Genomic DNA, 19,095 nt, shown 5'->3' with positions numbered 1-19,095 from the left:
TGAGTGGTTATGAACATGTCTCATCATTAGTAAGAAAGTGGAATCTCACATCGTTCAGTATCAACCCTCCTCGAGTCCACCAGTGACCAAGTAGGAAAATACCCGATATAACCAAAGGTCATTCTAATTAAGGCATTGTTAGAGGCAACAGTAATCAGCGAAGTGAGTAAAGTGAGTTTTGTACATCTGAGGTATGATTAAAAGAATGTAATATCTTATTTCAGATTTTTCCTAACCACCTTCTCTAGTAAGCATGAAATGGGCGGCCCGCAAGGTGTACTAGGGAGAATATGGTTACGCAAGTCCGAGCCAACATAAATCCACGCTACCCTCTTATTCAGCGGAAAGTCAAGCCTTACTGTTTCGACACATTTCGGTTAATTAGTTTGTAGTTATTACGGAGTAAGAGAATATAACCACACCAGGTAGTTTTGGATTTCATACTCAATATAGGCTCAGTATCTTATGGCAGCCACGTGGGTAATTAAAAAAGGGCATTTGAAGGTCATTACACTGGTTGCTTTGCCATACAGAAGATCACCCTACCCCCTCATTCCCCATAATCTTAAAAAAAAAAAAATTACCAGCAATACACTGGTGGTCAGCGGTGATATATATATATATATATATATATATATATATATATATATATATATATATATATTCATCATTCATTCATTGCCAGACGCCATGTATCCCAAACAGGGTGGCCAAGGGCTTAGAGTTAATTGTTTTACAGGGAGGGGCACTAATCCTCCACCAACCCCACTTGACACGTAGGGAGAACGTTATGCCAACAGCATCTGGTGTTCCCAGGCGGTCACCCATCCAAGTACTAACCAGACCCAATATATATATATATATATATATATATATATATATATATATATATATATATATATATATATATATATATATAATAAGCCGCGCGTGCGAGTTTGTACCAAGCGACATTTTTTTTTTTTTTAAGCGAGAAATCGCGTTTAAAGTTTGCGAATATTGAAACGATCATAACTCCGTTGATTTTATAGCTAGAGACTTCTTTCAAAGACCAAAATGAAGGGTAAAGTATGCCGAATATGCCCATTTGTTAGTCATTGAAAATAATGTACTCAAATATACGAAATTATATTTTTTTCGAAATGCCGAATATCGGCGATTTTTAGTATACATCTTCAACGAAGTATAACTCCGTTATTAATAAAAGTAGAGACTTCATTAAAAAATCATAGGAAAGAGGAAAGGATGTAGATTATGAGTATATAAACAGATTTCGGAGAAACCAATTAGTGCAATAGAAAACACCTGTTTTCCAAGTGCAACAGATTTTCACTCGAAGTTCACGATTACAAACCATTCAATACATAGTTGTTAATGGATATAAAGACATCAAATATGCACTAGGGGGTGGTGATAATGCACTAGGCTACCACGTGCATTATCACCATCCTCAATGCCCTCAGGTAGTGCCACACATCCACCATTATCACCAGCGTCATCACTACTATCACCACCATCACCACCAACCCCATCACTTTCACCACCATCACCACCAACCCCATCACTTTCACCACCACGAACTATGGCACCAGTTGCTGTATCACCATCGCCAGCACCCTCACATAACGCCACACTAGCTGCACCATTATCACCATCATCACTATGACTATCACTTCTCTCCAAAGCAGCCACACTGACACCACGCGCTGTATCCCTAAGACCAGGGCGACTTTAAAAGACTTGGAGCCTTCAGCAGTGCCGCTCTCTTGCACCCCTGAAGGGCCAGCTGTAGGGTCATCAACATACTATCAGAAGACATTAAGGGCATAATGAGCACATAAAAAAGAAAAGCAGGAAAAAGTGCAGCTTTTGTATGCGTAGAATGACACCCGAGGCAAAACTGGGCCTTCGCAGTAGGCCTACCACCAACAGCATGTGTTGGAAATGCTGAAAATAGCGCGTAGCCATATCGTTAGCATAAGAGTTTCTGGGTTAATGAGAAACAATATTGACCTTATTTAACATGTCAGAGCATTGGCAAAACTTACTTAATAATCTGGTATATAAATTAAAATTATATTCATAACAATTGTTAGATGCTAATAATAGCTAAGTGGATTGGCAGTGACTCATTGTGTCAGTGTTGCTTGGTACAAACTCGCCCGCGCTGGTGGTCTGTCACCCACCCTCACCTCAAATCGATTTCAGTGTTGTATTTTGGAGAACTTTCAACCTTATGTGTACTTCGAAATTGTACCAAGCGACATGCCTGGGATATAAAAGAAGAGTCAAAATAGTGATATAACATGAAAACGCATGATTAGCTTGGGTGGCGCTTGGTACAGACTCTCATGCGCGGCCTTTTATATAATTCTCAGCAATACACAGTTGAAGGTAAAGGTATCAATTTAAAACCCATACGAGATTTCCTGTATGTTGATAAATAGTAAATATCTCTCTTAAACCAGTTTTGAGTCCTCATCCCCTAAATATACGTTACCTTGAGTTTGACTTTTCAAGTTCATTTAAGGTCAATGATCTTGGTGCCAAATAAAAGCCTATATTTCGAATTCCTGTATGTTCGTAATAGTAAATATCTTTATCTTCAACCATTTTCAGGTTGTAGCCCTTTGAAACCCGTGACCTTGATTTTAACCTCTCAAGGTCATTCGATTACCTCCAAAATTTTATCACTTTCTTTGGAGACCAATGCCCACATATCCTGAAAGTTTCATGTAATTTCATTAAGCCGTTTTTCCGTAATGTTGCTAACAAACAAACAAACAGACAATATCAACCAAAACAATACCTCGTCGAACTCCGTCTGGGCGAGGTAAATATAGACTCACGCACATATAAAACTGCATTTCAAACATATTTCTTCTTTTCTCAGATGTCAATGTACCCTTTCTTCTAATACTTCTATGAAGTGAAAATCCCAGTGCTGTCTCATCTATCGTGTAACACCACATTACTACAGCCGGCAGAGAAATGGGGTCAAATTTTGACTTGTAAATTTCTTACAAATTACATTTAACACCTATTAATTATATTTCATTGGTACACTAGGTTCCATCCAGTGGTTCTGAAACTTTTTAGGGCCACGACCCAACAAATAACATTGACATGACATGCAAACCCGCCCGCTTTCCAGCAAATCTATGTCTCCTTCTCCGACCTGTCACCACCCACTCACCCCACACACACACATCGACACACAGTATAGAGTAACTGCTCGGATCGTACCTATAAAATGAAAGATTACCCTCTGCATTCTCACAGAAGTTAAGAAGTAGGTTTACTAACAACAATCTACCTACATTTGTGAAATGAACGGCCCTACGCTTAGGAACATAACTGCTGATTCCCAGAGAAGCAAACGTTTGTCCTATCCAGTCATATTTTTCTGGGGCTGTTTCTTTCGAGAAGTCCTTCTTGAAGTGGTCCAGGAGATCTTGGAGATGACAGGTGATCATTTCTTTGATGTTAACCGATCTCAGTCCATTTCCTTCCATGAGTTTTGCAGCTCTGGAAGAATTTTCACAGTAACCCCCTCTGCTCGCACCGCCAAATGTTCTAAGTTCCTTGTGAATGTATTGAGCTTATCATAAAGAGACAATATGCCTGTGCTTGGTCCTTATTGTGGTAAGTTCTGCATATTAAACTTTTCGCATATGCAGGATGAACTGGCATGATATGATAGTCAATCAGGGTCAGACAGATGGTTGAAGAGTTGGGATCCAGAATCGATGAAGAACTTGCACCCTCGTCTCGCAACTGGTACAGACCTGTGAGAACTTTCCTCCTGGAAAGCCACCTGGCCTAGGTATGGTACAGTAAGGCTTCGTGATCCAAACCTTTAACTTTACGCAGACGCTAATTGATGTTTATTGTTGTACTCGCAGTTTGATAGATGCTGTCATATGTACCAATGGAGCTCGGCACTAGCAGGTCATGACGTGCGAGAGTTGTCAGGATAAAGTAGTGAGGGACAGAGGGAGAGGAAAAGAATATCGTGGTAATGGGCAAAGAATGCATACCTATTTCACCTTTCTTGTCAATTGTCTCTCTGGAATCTAACCAACGACAAAAATTTGAAGTTTTGTAACTTACTGCAACCTACAGCATAAGTAATTACCAACGATCGATATTTGTATCAAAACTTCTCCATTTCCTTCAAATTTACGGTCAAGTTCAACAGTCAGCTTGCACCAGATGCTGACAATATTGCAAATGTTGGCTTAGCAACCGCTATTGTACTCGGATCATTGTCCGATGCTTCTTAAATTAATTATACTAATAATAATTTCCCAACACAGTTTTCACATATAATTCTCACCCTACAAATTAAAGTGCCTTACACACCTGTAATATTTCATGAAGCACGAGTACAAAACTTAATGCTGCTCATTTGATACACAATTATTCAACGAGTTTTCATTAGACTACATGTATTTTATTATAAGAAATAATGCTAACTTGAATATGATCTCACACTTTCTCTCTTTCTTTCTCTCTCTCTCTCTCTCTCTGTTTTAGTTTTAGATAATCTCAGGACCCCTCGGGAAGGAGGAGTCGCAACTCACAGTTTGAGAACCCCAGGCACAGAGCACTATACAGCATACCACATGGACCTATTCCTTCACAAATTAAGATTATCATTTCTTTTCAAATTAATTGGACCCTTTTTTGTACATGCTATACGAAGACCCAGTTCAAGAATATGAAACACGCTTCATTTACTCTGAATTACCTGAACCATACATGATGAAGTGAAAGCTATCTTAGCATAGAGTACATGGACATCCAGCTTCACGACATGACTCAGTTCTGGCTGGAGCTCGATATATCATTTACCTCTCTTGTCAGTATTATTGATCTGAATATATCTTCAGTTCACTCTTTGCTAAGGAAAAACAGATGAGGGAGTCAAGAAACGTCTCTAACATTTCCAATGAAATACTACCACACAGAACGCACAAAGTACGCTCCGCCGTTTTTTTTTTTTTTTCTTTCTTTCAGGTTAGTGGCTATAAAAGTGCAGATGCCTTGGCACATGAGGTATAGAGTTTTTTTTATATTTTTTTTTACGTTATTATGGCTTTCTTTTAGCACTTAATTTTGACATGCTATGATAGTGGTATTATAACGAATCCCATATGAACATGAAGGAATAAAACAAAAAGGAACATTTTAAAACTTGAAACTGAATTCGAGCAGAACCGCAACACCTTGTCAATGGCAGTGACTTTCTGAATACACCAGCCACAAGTTGCAAAGATATGTTTAATAAACCATAGTATTCTCTTCCCGTTTTCTCTGTGATTAGCGTGTTTACTACAGTGATGTAAAAACTGATTTTGCATTGTTTTGTAAAAGTTAAGAGTCTGCTGTCCATGTGAGGCTGTATTTCATGAGGTGGTTCAGTCAAATTCTTATCAGATGGACAGGGGCAAGGGTGTCCGTAATATGGCAGACATGCTTTGTTAGCTCCATAAATATTTTTTAAAGAAATCTTACTACAGATAACACCACCAAAAAAAAAAAAAAAAAAAAGGCTAAAAAGAAAAGGAAAAGGCATATTGTACTTTATTTGGTGAAAAATTTCATGTTGCGGCTGGTAGGGCTTCAAAGATTTAAAATTATGAATTATGTCCTTCTGCTGGGATATTGGCGCAAATTAGTTTACTGTTTACTACCTGAACTTACTATGAGCAATGATCACCGTCAAAAAAAAAAAAAGAAAAAAAAAAAAGAAGAAGAAAGAAAATACAAGCGCGAATTATGCTTGTGGTGAGATTTCGATATTCTTCTCCAGGCGTGAGTAAAAGGACGGTCATGTTCCCAATGAGGTGTCTAAGTACCAGAGGCAATTACATCGAAACATGGGAGACACAAGGTCAGCAGTATCGGAGAGGATGTGATATCTGGCCGGATGATATGGAAATTATGAGCTGGTGAGTGTTTATATCATGAAATCCAATTTTTTTATATTCATGAAATTCCTCAACATGATTATACATTTTGATTAGCTTGACACTAACCTGAATTTACATATATTTAAGTTCCACCGTAAATGAGTTAACGTTACCCTAGCCAACATGAGGCAGAAGGTCTGTCTATTCATATACTGTACATTGTCACCTTTACAAGTAATTATTTTCTCTACATGTTTCTAATACCACAGTTGTCACCACAATATAAGCTTGGCAGAATACAATACTCGTTAAAAGTATTAACGCAGAGTTGTTTGTGTGATATATATATATATATATATATATATATATATATATATATATATATATATATATATATATATATATATGGGCAGGATCCCACTGCTACCTGGCGCGTCCCCGGTGGCGGATAGGGGAAGGCCCTGTAGATATACGAGGTACCATCTTAGACGGCGTGGACCATGGGACCCCCTATAGATATATAGGGCTCCACCGAATATAACGAATAAGGTGGCATAAAATTACATCTCACCAGAAACTATGTGTCAGGGAGGTGAGATTATTTGCCACAATCCTCCCAACCAAACATGAGTTCTGTTGCAAATGATTTCACGGGCGTTCCTGTTGGATCATCATCTACTAAAGGTCCAACCGCACTGCCTTCTGTGCTTATGGGCAGTGTGCCACCGAAAGTGAATAGGCACTGTGTTGGAAAATTAGACTCTTGGATGTTAAAGAAAATGAAATCGATGAAGATCTGTGCATACAATATAAGAAGCCTCGCAGAAAATTACAAACTTGATAACTGAACTGGAAAATATGAGTTGGGATATTGTAGGTTTGAGTGAGATCCGCAGAAAAGAAAAAGTAATTCAGCTCGAAGACAGCAAACACCTATTTTACTACAGAGGAAAGGAAAATGAAAGAGTTAGTGGTGTAGGATTTCTAATTAACAGAAATCTTGCAGACAACACTGTTAAATTCAGCAGTGTATCCGACAGAGCAGAATTTTTTGTCATTAGACTATGCAAAAAATATACCATGAAAGTCATACAAGTATATGCACCAACTTATCAAAGCCCAGATGAAGAAATAGAAACATTCTATGATAACATCTCCCAGATTATGGAAGAAGAAAAGACAACATATACTATACTCATGGGAGACTTCAATGCAAAAGTTGGAAAGTCGAAAAATGGAGAAGCATGTCTGGGAAAATTTGGAGTGGGAGAAAGGAGTGAAAGAGGATAAATGCTGGTAAATATTGTTGAAATGTTTAACATGAGAATAATGAACACATTCTTCCACAAAAGAACAGGATGAAAGTGGACCTCGAGAAGCCCAAATGGAGAAACAAAAAATGAAATCGACTTCATTATAGCAGATAAGAATAACACGATCACAAATGTCACAGTTATCAACAAAGTAAATATAGGTAGTGATCAAAGAATGGTGGGTTGCACAGTCAGATTCAGTTTCAGAAATGAAAGAAAGAAGATGATTAAAGATAAAAAGATATGCCCAATAATAGTAAATGAAAACAAAGCAGCCTTTCAGTTGGAAATATGGAACAGATTTCAGGCTCTAAGTAATGCTGAATGTGACATTGATGAGCTGAATGAAAGACTAACAAAAGTGCTAAGAGAGTCAGCAGAGGTAGTAGGAAAACCTAATACAACCAAAGCCAAGAAGTATTCAGAAAAGACACTCGAGCTTATGAAATAAACGAAAGGAAATGAAAGTAAAGACAAAGAAAGACGAAACAGAACGAGCAGAATTAAATAAGCTTATCAGCAAATGACAAAGAGAAGAAAAAAGAAAGAGAAACATGGATCAAATCAGAGAAACCATCAAAAATGGAAAAAGTCTGAAACAGGTCCGAATTAAAATGGCACTAGGAAAGCAACAAATGACATCACTGAAAAAAAAAAAAAAAAAAAAAAACGGTGCAATCATTTAATGCGGAGATAAGATGGTGAAGAGAGTTGAAGAATTTTACAAAGAATTGTATGCATCAAAGACAGTAGTACCAATAGCTAACTTTTCAGTTGACACAAATGTAATACCTGAGGTAACACCAGACAAAGTAAATATTTGTCTTAAAAATATGAAAAGAGGGAAGGCTCCGGGAGAATGTGGAATAGTAACAGATTTACTGTTGGATGCCGGAGTAGAAGTACAAAATATGCTTGCTCACTTATTTACCCACTGTATAAAACAGAAAAAAAAATCCAAAACATGGTGTAATGCAATAGTTATTTTACTCTACAATAAAGGTGACTCAAAAGATCTTAGTAACTATCGACCCATTAGCTTATTATCAGTCATTTACAAATGCTTCACTAAAGTCCTTTTGAACAGAATAACAACAATTTTGGAGGAACACCAACCTCGTGAACAGGCAGGATTCCGAAGCGGGTATTCGACCAATGATCATCTACATACAATGAACCAGCTAATTGAGAAAACTATAGAATATAATGAACCACTTTGCAGAGGTTTTATTGTTTACGAAAAGGCTTTCGACTCAGTGGAGCACATTGCAATTATAAATTCATTGCAAGAACAAGGAGTGAATGAGAACATTGTAAACCTGCTCGAAAACACATATAAAAAGGGAACTGCTACAGTTAAGGACTCAGAAAAAATTAAGATTGAGAAGGGCGTGCGTCAGGGAGATACAATTTCACCAAAATTATTTACAGCATGCCTAGAAAGTATTTTCAGAAAGCTAGACTGGGAAAACAAAGGAGTGAACATTGATGGAGAAAACCTAAACCATTTAAGATTTGCAGATGACATTGTCCTAATCTCTGAAACAGCGGAGGCATTGTAAGAAATGTTAAATGACATGAACAGAGAAAGTCTGAAAGTAGGACTGAAGATGAACTAAGTAAACTAAAGTAATGTTTAATCCACAAACACCAAAGAGCGTTATCAGAATAATCGATGAAATTCTTGAGGAAGTTAAGGAGTACAACTACTTGGGACAAATACTAAAATTAACGAAAGATTATAGCGAAAAAAAAAAAAAAAAAAAAGATGCATTACAATTGGATGGAAAGCTTTCGGTAAACATAGAACCATTATGAAAAGTAGCTTGCCAGTTTGTATGAAACGAACAGTATATAACGAATGTATAATTCCAGCTATGACGTATGGTTGTGAGACCTGGAAACTGACAAAATCAATGGAAAATAAATTAATCCGTTCCCAGAGAGCAATGGAGAGGTTAATGTTGGGAATATCTTCACCAGACAGGAAAAGATCAACATGGGTGAGAGAGCAGACTAAAGTCAAAGATATTATAGAAGTTATAAAAGAACAAATATGGAGGTGGGCAGGCCATATAGCAAGAATAAGGGATAACCGATGGAGTAAGAGGCTGACGGACTGGACACCAAGAGAATGTAGGCGTAGCAGAAAAAGGCCAGACAAGAGATGGAGAGATGAGATAGACAAATTTGCAGGGAAAACGTGGCAAAGATTGGCTCAGCCAAGGAATTCGTGGAAAACGTTGGGGGAGGCCTTTGTTCAGCAGTGGACTAGTTATGGCTGATGATGATGATATATATATATATATATATATATATATATATATATAGTATATATATATGTATATATATATATATATATATATATATATATATATATATATGTATGTATTCTTGGAGGCACACAAGGTTGAAGGCTATGGCACATTGTCTTTTACTGATTTTCTTATATGCGGTTTCTATTTGCCGCACAGTTATGGGGTGATCTACCTGGAGTTCTTCAGGACTTCCCAAAGAGAGTGGGACAGTTTATGACTATATTGTTCCATCTTCAGGCTGTATCTGACGGTTACTTTTTTGTGGCATTATGGCCACCACCAACAATTAGGGGCATTAGGCCAAATAATAAAGAATCATAAAAAAAAATAAATAAAAAAGACACAAAATCACGCACTGCATGAAACAGCCAGTCTAGGGAGCCAAGCATGGTTGGAGCATAAGATAGAAAGCTTGGAGATTGGCTAGAGGAGTAGACTGTAGCACCAGTCGTGCAGGGCAGAACTTCCATGATGGATGGAATGCCGATGACAGGGAGAGCTGGAGCTCCCGTTTCATCAGCCCTCGGGACTAGCTCCCAACCATCCTCTTTGCTGAACTTTTTCAGTGTCTCAGTAACACGGAGAGTAGGCCAGCATGCTCTCCAATACAAATTTCTCTAACTTTCAACACCAAACTACAAGCACAGTACACACTGCACTTCCTTTTACAAAATTCAACAATCATGGCGTCTCTACACTCAGCCTCGGAGTCCTCGGGGGGGGGGGGCATAAATGCCCTCACCTTCTGCCCCTCTCCCGGTGACGACTCAAGCTGTCTGGAACAACTGTCTGACTCACTTCTTCATTTCTGCAACATTCATGGCCTTTCCTCCAACTTTTGCTCTGTTGAGCACCACCTCTCCTCATCATAACCTCACCTTCTTTTCCTAACTTTTCGAGCTGTCTGAGGCAACTGACAACAAACCCTTTTCTGTATCCTCCTACTTTCTCTATACTCATTTCAAAGCCAAAAGTGGCTATTGTGTACGAAGGGTGATCAGAAAGTAATGACAGTTCGTGCTATAACATGAAAACCTTGAATGATGGGAGGTAGGGAAGCAAGGAGAGTGCAGAGTTGCCTGTCCTTACGAGTTTGAACTTGTCGCCGTATGCCTGACTTTTCTTGTTTTATTGTTGTGAGTGAATGCTTCACTCTTGTTTTTGCTCTCTGGCCAGAAACATGGATTACTCGAAAGAAGGCTGCAGGTTCTACATTTTTACGAGGTGGAAACTAGGAAAGAAAGCAACAGAGATTCGAGGGGAATTATTACAAGTTTATCCAGACACTATTCCTTCCCTGGAAACTGTTTCCCGCTGGATTCGTGCTTTCACAGCAGGAAAAACTGAATTGAAAGATGAACAACGCTCTGGACGCCCCCGGACATCCGTGACCGAAGCAACAACTGTCCGTGCACGGTCCATCATTGACGAGGATCCAACTGTAACTCTTAGGTTCTTAGCCTTGGAGCTTGATATCATTCATGGGAGCGCATATGACATCGTGCATGAACAATTACACCTGAGGAAGAAGTGTTGTCGATGGATACCCCATTTGTTGACTGATGAGCAAAAGGCTGAACGGGTGAGGATTTGTCGTGTCTGGCTTGCTGAATTTGAACCAAATGGTCCAAAACGGTTCTCAGATGTTGCTACTGGAGATGAGTGTTGGATTTCATTCTTCACAACCCACGACAAGCAGTCAAACATGGTGTGGTTGGGCGATGAAGACCCTCGACCTCAGATTTTGAAGGAAGGATTTCGCAGCCGGAAGCGCCTTTTCACCATCTTTTTCAATTCTCAAGGACCAATATGCGTGGATGTGATGCCTGAAAAGTCCACTATCACAGCCCAATACTACACAGACCAGGTCCTTCCACAAGTCTTGGAACACAAGGCCAACACCGCACCAACCCGCCGTCGGTCTCGCTTTTTGCTGCACCACAACAATGCTGCACCCCACAAACCTCGCCTCACTATGCAGTACCTGGAACAACAAGGTATAACTCTGCTCCCCCACCCACCCTACTCCCCTGACCTGGCTCCCTGTGACTTTTGGTTGTTTCCAAAAATTAAATCTGCCATCGCTGGGAAGCAATTTCATCGCATCCAAGACTTGGCACGGACTGTCAATTCAGAACTCCGAAGTATACCGTCTTCAGAGTACCACGCTTGCTTCATGAAGTGGAGAAAGAGAATGGAACGCTGCATAGAGGTTGGAGGGGAGTACTTTGAAGGAATGTGAGTCATAGTTTGATAGTTCTTCATGCTAATAAAAGTTTCTGGACTCACTGTCATTTCTTTCTAATCACCCCTCGTACATATATGCAACGACCTATCTTGCTTTCGTGTTCCTAAACTCGATTCTTCTGAATTCTCTACACTCTGGGTTTGGCTTTTCTGTCACTCTCTGACTAAATATATCTGCGCTATTTACTTATTTCCTAATTCTACTGGCAATCAAAAATTCTTCAACTATCTTACTTCTACGATGGAACACATTCTATCCATTTCTCGTTTCTCTGAAATCTCCATTCTAGGAGATTTCAATGTTCAACACCACCTTTGGCTCACCTCTCCTTTCACTGATCCACCTGGTGAACAAGCCTACACCTTTTCTGTCTTCAGTGACCTAGAGCAGCTTGTACAGCACCCTACCTGTATCCCCGACCACCTTGGAGAGAGCTCCAACATACTTGACCTCTTCCTTACAACTAATTCTTCTGCTTACACTGTTAATCTTTTCTCTCCATTGGGCTCCTCCAGTCACAACCTTATCATTTTAACATGTCCTATCACTCTGGTACGGCCTTTGGAACCTCCAAAGAAACGTCGTCTGTGGCACTTTGGAGCTGCGGATTGGGAGGCCTTCAGGCAGTACTTCTTTGATTCTCCCTGGAATGATTATTGCTTCCATGGCCTGGAGCCATCTGAGTGTGCCTTGTGCATTACGGAGGTTATTCTCTCGAGCATGGAAGCATACATTCCTTTCTCATACCCTTTGACTAATGCAAGAAAGCCTTGGTTAAATCACGCTTGTTTTAATGCAGTTCGCAACAAGGAGAGGACGTATAAAAGGTACCAGAGCCAGCTCACCCCTGAATCACATCTTTTATACGTTTCTGCCCGGAATCGTACTAAGTCTGCTCTTCACTCTGCTAAAAATAATTTCATCCGTACTAAATGCTCTCAACTCTCCAACTCGATTTCTTCTCACTCCTTCTGGCACCTTGCCAAAAACCTTTCTAACAACTTTACCTCATCATCCTTCCCTCCTCTTTTCTACTCTGATGTCTCTGTAGCTATTTCTTCTACTGGTAAAGCAGATCTCTTCGCTCAGACTTTCTCCTCCAATTCCACCTTAGACGATTCCGGTGCTGTTCCTCCATCACTTTTCACCTCTGACTTCCTCATGGCTGACATTAAAATTTCTTCAGCTGATGTATTTTCTGCCATCACAGGCCTCAATACTAACAAGGCATATGGGCCTGATGGAGTCCCTCCTGTTGTTCTCAAGAACTGTGCTTCTGTGCTTATACCCTACCTAGGCAAACTGATTCACCTTTGTCTACCAACATGTACCTTTCCTTCTTGCTGGAAGTTTGCTCTCATTCAGCCAGTCCCAAAGAAGGGTGATCATTCCCAACCCTCTAACTATCGTCCAATTCCTTTAACATCCTGTATATCAAAAGTTTTTGAGTCAATTTTTAATAGAAAAATTTTAAAGCATCTTTCCTATCACAACCTTCTTTCTGATTGTCACTATGGGTTCCGTCAGGGATGCTCCACTGGCGATCTGCTCACTTACCTTTCAGACTCCTGGTCATCCTCCTTTCAGGACTTTGGCAAAAGCTTTGCTATTGCACTTGACATCTCAAAGGCTTTCGATCGAGTCTGGTATAAATCTTTAATTTCCAAACTGCCCTCTTACGGTTTCTATCCTTCTTCATCTCTAGCTTCCTTTGTGGTCGTTCTATAGCTGCTGTTGTAGACGACCATTGTTCTTCTCCTAGATCTATCAACAGTGGTGTTCCTCAGGGCTCTGTCCTATCACCAACTCTCTTCCTTTTATTCATCAATGACCTTCTAAGCTGTACATCTAACCCTATCCACTCATTCGCTGATGACTCCACCCTTCACCTCCATTCAGTTCCCTCAATGTCCATCTCAGCAGTTACTTCAACAAACAAGGGATGAGGCTATAGCACACCTAATATCTGACTTGGCTCGTCTCTCTGACTGAGGTAAAAATAATCTTGCTGTTTTTAATGCATCTAAGATTCAGTTCTTATATCTATCAACCTGACAAAATCTCCAACAGGTGTACCTACTAATGTTTAATAATATTCAGCTTAATCGTGCATCATCCTTGAACTTGCTTGGGGTTTCATTCACTCATGACTTGTTTTGGAAAGATCATATTACATCTCTTGTAAAATCTGTTCTAAGAGATTAGGTGTGCTAAGCCGACTCCGTTCTTTCTTTACCCCTGCACAATTGTTGACTCTATACAAGGGTTTTATCCGCCCCTGTGTGGAGTACAATTCTCATGTGTGGGGAGGTTCCCCACATACAGCTCTTCTCAATAGGGTGGAGTGAAAGGCTTTTCGTCTCATTAACTCTCCTCCTCTTACTGAGTCCCTTCAACCTCTGTCTCTTCGCCGCATTGTTGCATCTTTATCTCATTTCTATTGCAACTTCAATGGTCACTGCTCCTCTGAACTGTCTGCATGTATTCCTCCACCTCTATGATGGGCGCGTAGCACCCATCTAGCAGCAAACTCTCATCCCTTTTCTGTTCAATTCTCTAATGCAAGAGTTAATCGTTACTCCCAGTCCTTCAATTATGCAACAGATCACCTCTGGAACTGTCTCCCTGTGTCTGTATTTCCTGCTTCCTATGATCTCCAGTCTTTCAAACGCAGTGTGTCCAGGCATCTCGAAATGATTGGACCTTGAATTTGGCTCTCTCTTATATTTTGTGTCTCTGTAGGAGGGAACAGTTATTGCAGGCTCGTGGCCTTTGGTTCCTTCTTCCTCACATAAAGAAAAAAAACTCCCCCCTGACAAGCAAAATGGATGGAATCCCCTCACCCATATCAGCAGCCTGGAGCAGACCACAGACGTTGATCATAGAGGTTGGAGTAGATCGTGGCTGAGCTGGTACCACCAGGTGTGGGTGGCGAGAGTCAGAAAGTGTTGATAGGGGGATATGGTTACCCGATCCTTGTGATCCATGATGCGAGCGTGAGATGGGTTTCCCTCCACTGCTGGAAGATGAGAAGACTCACTGACCTCCTGCTGAGCCGCAAAGCCAGTTGACGTATCTGCAGCCATGCAGACGGAGTCAGAAGAGTTCCATCCCTTTGTGGTCTCTGACGGTGGATGGTGAATTTTGGCCTTGGTCTTTCCTGTGTCCACTTCTGGTGCCAGGTCGGTGATCTAATATTTAGTCTTCCAATTAAGCAGGGCATCCAGCCTCAGCCTCTTCTGTGGTGTGATGTTGGGGGCAGCAGGTCACAGCTACTGGGCCCGACACGCCTGGCGGAGAGGAACAGAGTGTACATAGTGGGTGAAGCACTCGTGGATGACAAGGCAAGGCAGCCCGTTGTCCTTGGGCTTGGGTAGAAGAATGCGCAAAGTCCCCATGTGACCCCCGAAAAATGCTATTGCCGTCGTGATGCACATCTCCACAACCGTGCTTATCTCCCCAGGACTCACAGTATCCCTGGCCTGGTGTCCACTGGCCGTGAGTCACCGCCTTGGATGGGTAGAACCCTGCACTGCCACGTCTCCTGGTTCAGTAACATCCCAAGCCTCAGGACCCTTTGGAGTCCCAAACAGACAAAACTCCACGGACTCACTGCCCCGAGGGAGCACTGGAGATGCAGAGGGTTTGGTGCAATGACAGCCTGGGAGTGCACAAAAACATCAGTACTAGTATCCTGATGCTTGATAAAACCATACCCTGCCCTGATGTTGAATCAGAACCATGGTTCCCCAGATCTTCTGGGCCACCAGAGACTGAGCTCTGCTATTTTCCCTCCTCAACAGGTCGCAGGCAGTAGCAGGAGATGCTTCGTCCATCATAGCCCAATCTGCTCTCTCTCCTTCTCTCTCCTTCATGGTTCTGTCATGGGCAGCTACTTATACTGTAAGTGATTTAGGTTAAGCAGGTGGAGACAGGTGGGTGGAGATGATCAGCTACGCTGATTGCTCATTGGTTGCTTCATTGGCTAAGCTTATTGGTGTTTTGATAATGATGGGATTTGGAAATCATCAACTAGTTTGTTTATTGTAGGTTGTTTGTGATAAAGCAGATTGCCTCTTGAAGCAAGAGAGAGCCAGGATCTTGTTCTCTGTTGATTATTTTTGTGTTCTCATCCAGGTCCCTTCGTGACAGATGGGAGTTGTGTAGGATGGGGTAGTGGTTCTTGATGGCTCTATTCTGTGACAGGTGAGATGCCTTGGTAGTCTGGTCCGTGTCATTCCAGTGTATGAGTGAGGTCCACTCTCCTCACTGTTGCAGTTATGCTGGTAAATGACATGTCCTCCTGAAAGGGTGTCTTGTTCATGGCGAGTCGGTTATGAAGCAGTTGGTTGGCTGTTTTGTTTGTTTTGTAGCAGATGATGAGGGCAATGTGTTGCTCTGGGTCTGTAGGAATATTTTGGTATACAATGTCACTGATGATCTCATCCGTCTTCTTGGCTGTAAACATGTGGTTTCTGTAGTATATTTTGATGTGTTTGCCAGTTGCCAAGGGAGTGGTGTCTTGGTGAGTATACCATTTGTCCATGTGTATCTTAATTACGTTGAAAACGTCAGTGTTAGTGTTCCCGTTGTTAACGAGGACTTGAGTCACATGTTCTAGTTCCTGGTGGGCGTCTTTCAAAGTGGAGCAGTGGGAGAGGGCTCCTTGACATAGGCACTGATGGTGGAGTGCAGGTAACTTCCTAGGCACTCACTATCTCTATTCAGGAAGGGTCCTTCGTTCGTGGACTTGGAGAATACTGTTGTCTTGAATCCTACATTGTGTGCAGTGATGAGTTTGTCAAAGAAGGGGAAGCATCAATTGTTGGCTTTTTCGTAGGTGAAGTTAAGTCCAGAGGCAGTGATGAAGTAGTCTGAGGTCCTGCAGCTAATGTAGGTCCCTGATACGAACAAAGATGTCTTCAACATAGCGGCAATGTAGGGAGGGGTGGCTAGTGGCTAAGAGTCTTGAGTCCATGGTCCCTATGTAGAAATTAACGAGCAGGATTCTGATGGGGCTGCCCACTGTTGCATCATTGATCTGCTGACACATCTGGCAGCTCCGGCAAGTGCAGAGTCTTCAGGGCCTTCTTTGGGATGTCAAAGGGCTAGGTGTCTTCACAGTGGTATACATGGTTGATTGTGAAGTCAATAGTCTTGTCCACAGGAATGCTGGTAAAGAGCTTTCAACATCGAGAGAGGCAATGATGGAATCATCAGAGGGAAGGGTGTCACGCAGGACTTCAAGGAGTACAAAGCAAAAGATAGGCTTGATGTGTTGGGTAGGCTACGTATGGTGTCAGGAGTTCGTTGGCTTTCTTTGCTATGGTGGAGGTGGTGGTGAGTATCTGTGAGATGATCAGTTGTACAGGGTTGCAAGGCTTGTGTTTCTTGATGTTGCTGTAGGCATAACCGGGTGGGTACTCGAAAGGCAGCCCCCTCAGAGTGCTGTTCGCGAATTTCTACTTGGGGACCAGAAATTAGAGACTCCTAGCTAATAGCAACTCCGCCCTATACTGCCGCGCTGTCGATGTCATCTTTTTTCCTATCAAGTACCTTCATTAGCTGCAGGACCTCAGACAGAGCTTTGTTGCTGCCTGTGGAATTAACTTCACCTATGAAGAAGCCAGCAACAGATGCGTCCCCTTCCTGGACATACTCTTTACTGCACACAACGTAATATTCAAGACTACAGTATTCACCAAGCATACGAATAAAGGACTCTTCCTTTATGGAGATAGTGAGTGTCTAAGACATTACCTGAGCTCCACCATCAGTGCATACGTCATGAGAGCCCTATCCCACTGCTTTAATTGGAAAATGCCCACCAGGAGCAAGAACGTGTGACTCAAGTCTTTGCTAAAAATGGCTACACTTACTGTACACGAAGTATCTGACATAATCACGAGACACATAGACAAATAATATACTCTCCAAGACACCACTACACCCACAATTGGTGAACACATCAAAATATACAACAGAAATCACATGCCTACAAACTAGAAGACAGATGAGATTATCAAGGACATTGTATGCCAAAATGGTCCTACAGACACGGATCAACACATTTCTCTCATCATCTACTACAAAACAAAGAAAACAGACCACCGTCTGCTTCGTAACCGACTCGCCGTGACCAAGACGCCCCTTCACGAACACAATGTCATTTACCACCATAACTGCAACATTGAGGAGTGAGGACCTCATTCATACGCTGGAATGACACAGACCAGGCTATCGAGGCACCTCTCATGTCACATACAGAATGAAGCCATCAAGAACCACTACCCGACCCAACACAACTCTCACCTGACAAGACAAGACCTGGATGAGAACACCAAAATAATCAACAGAGAAAAAGAGACACTCTGTCTACATTATCAAAAAACAACCAACATTACACACACAATTTGATGATTTCCAAATCTTACAGCCATCAAAATGCCACATAGACTTCGACAATGAAGCAGCCAATGAGCGATCAGTTTAGCTGATTAGCTCCAGCCACTTGTTTCCACCTGATTCACCTGAATTATATATAAGTAACCGCCCATGACAGAACCATCGGATTGAGGAGGAGAGAGAGAGTGCCGAGAGAGGAGAGCAAATAGAGCTATGATGGATGACGCATCTCCTGCTACTGCCTGCAACCCGTTTAGAAGGGCAAATAGCAGACCTCAAACTCCAGTGTCCCAGAAGATCAGAGGAACCATGATTTGGTTCAACATCAGGGCGAGGTACAGTTTCATCAAGTGCCAGGATACCGGCACTGATGTTTTTGTGCACTGCCAGACTGTCATTGCACTAAACCCTCGGCATTTCCAGCTCTCCATGATGGACGGTGAGCTGGACATTTGTCTCTTTGGGACTCCCAAGGATCGTGAGGGTCAGGATGTTACTGGACCGGGAGACGTGGCCATGCAGGGTTCTACCTATCCACGTGTCGCACGTCCCGGGGATCTATTCCAAGGATCCTATGAATCCTGGGAAGACAAGAACCATCGTGGAAATGTGCATCGTGACGGTGAAGGCTTTTTGTGGCAGTAACAAAGAGGCTTTTCGCGTTCTTCTCCCCTAGATCTTTGAGGAGAATGGGCTGCCTTGCCTTGTCACCCCCGAGTGCTTTGCCCATGATGTTCAATTAGTTCCTCTCTGTCAGGAGCGTCGGGCCTGACTGCTGCAACCTGCTGTCCCTCACACAACACTGTGGAAAAGGCTGAGGCTGGATGCTCTCTTGATCTGAAGGATTGTCACAGCGATCACTGACCCGTAACCGGACCTGGCCAAGGTACAGA

The 19,095-nt window shown here is 41.8% G+C and overlaps 1 protein-coding gene across 1 annotated transcript; it reads left to right on the top strand.

Moving 5' to 3' along the window:
• Positions 1-18,418: 18,418 nt before the first annotated feature.
• On the top strand, positions 18,419-18,847 carry LOC145395256 (Y-box-binding protein 1-like). Its single transcript, XM_080268943.1, has one exon. It carries the CDS (start codon positions 18,419-18,421, stop codon positions 18,845-18,847), a length of 429 nt encoding a protein of 142 aa, XP_080125069.1.
• Positions 18,848-19,095: the final 248 nt, after the last annotated feature.

Source organism: Coenobita brevimanus, chromosome 30 (assembly GCF_032717465.1).
Source record: "Coenobita brevimanus isolate Jiangsu-jjx chromosome 30, ASM3271746v2, whole genome shotgun sequence".
Classification (NCBI taxonomy): domain Eukaryota; kingdom Metazoa; phylum Arthropoda; class Malacostraca; order Decapoda; family Coenobitidae; genus Coenobita; species Coenobita brevimanus.
Note: the sequence above shows the minus strand (reverse complement) of the source record. Positions and strands in the feature narration are given on the sequence as shown.

What these genes read in the sequence shown, in the direction of transcription:
- LOC145395256 (XM_080268943.1), top strand. Translation starts at nt 18,419, where the DNA reads ATGGATGACGCATCTCCTGCTACTGCCTGCAACCCGTTTAGAAGGGCA.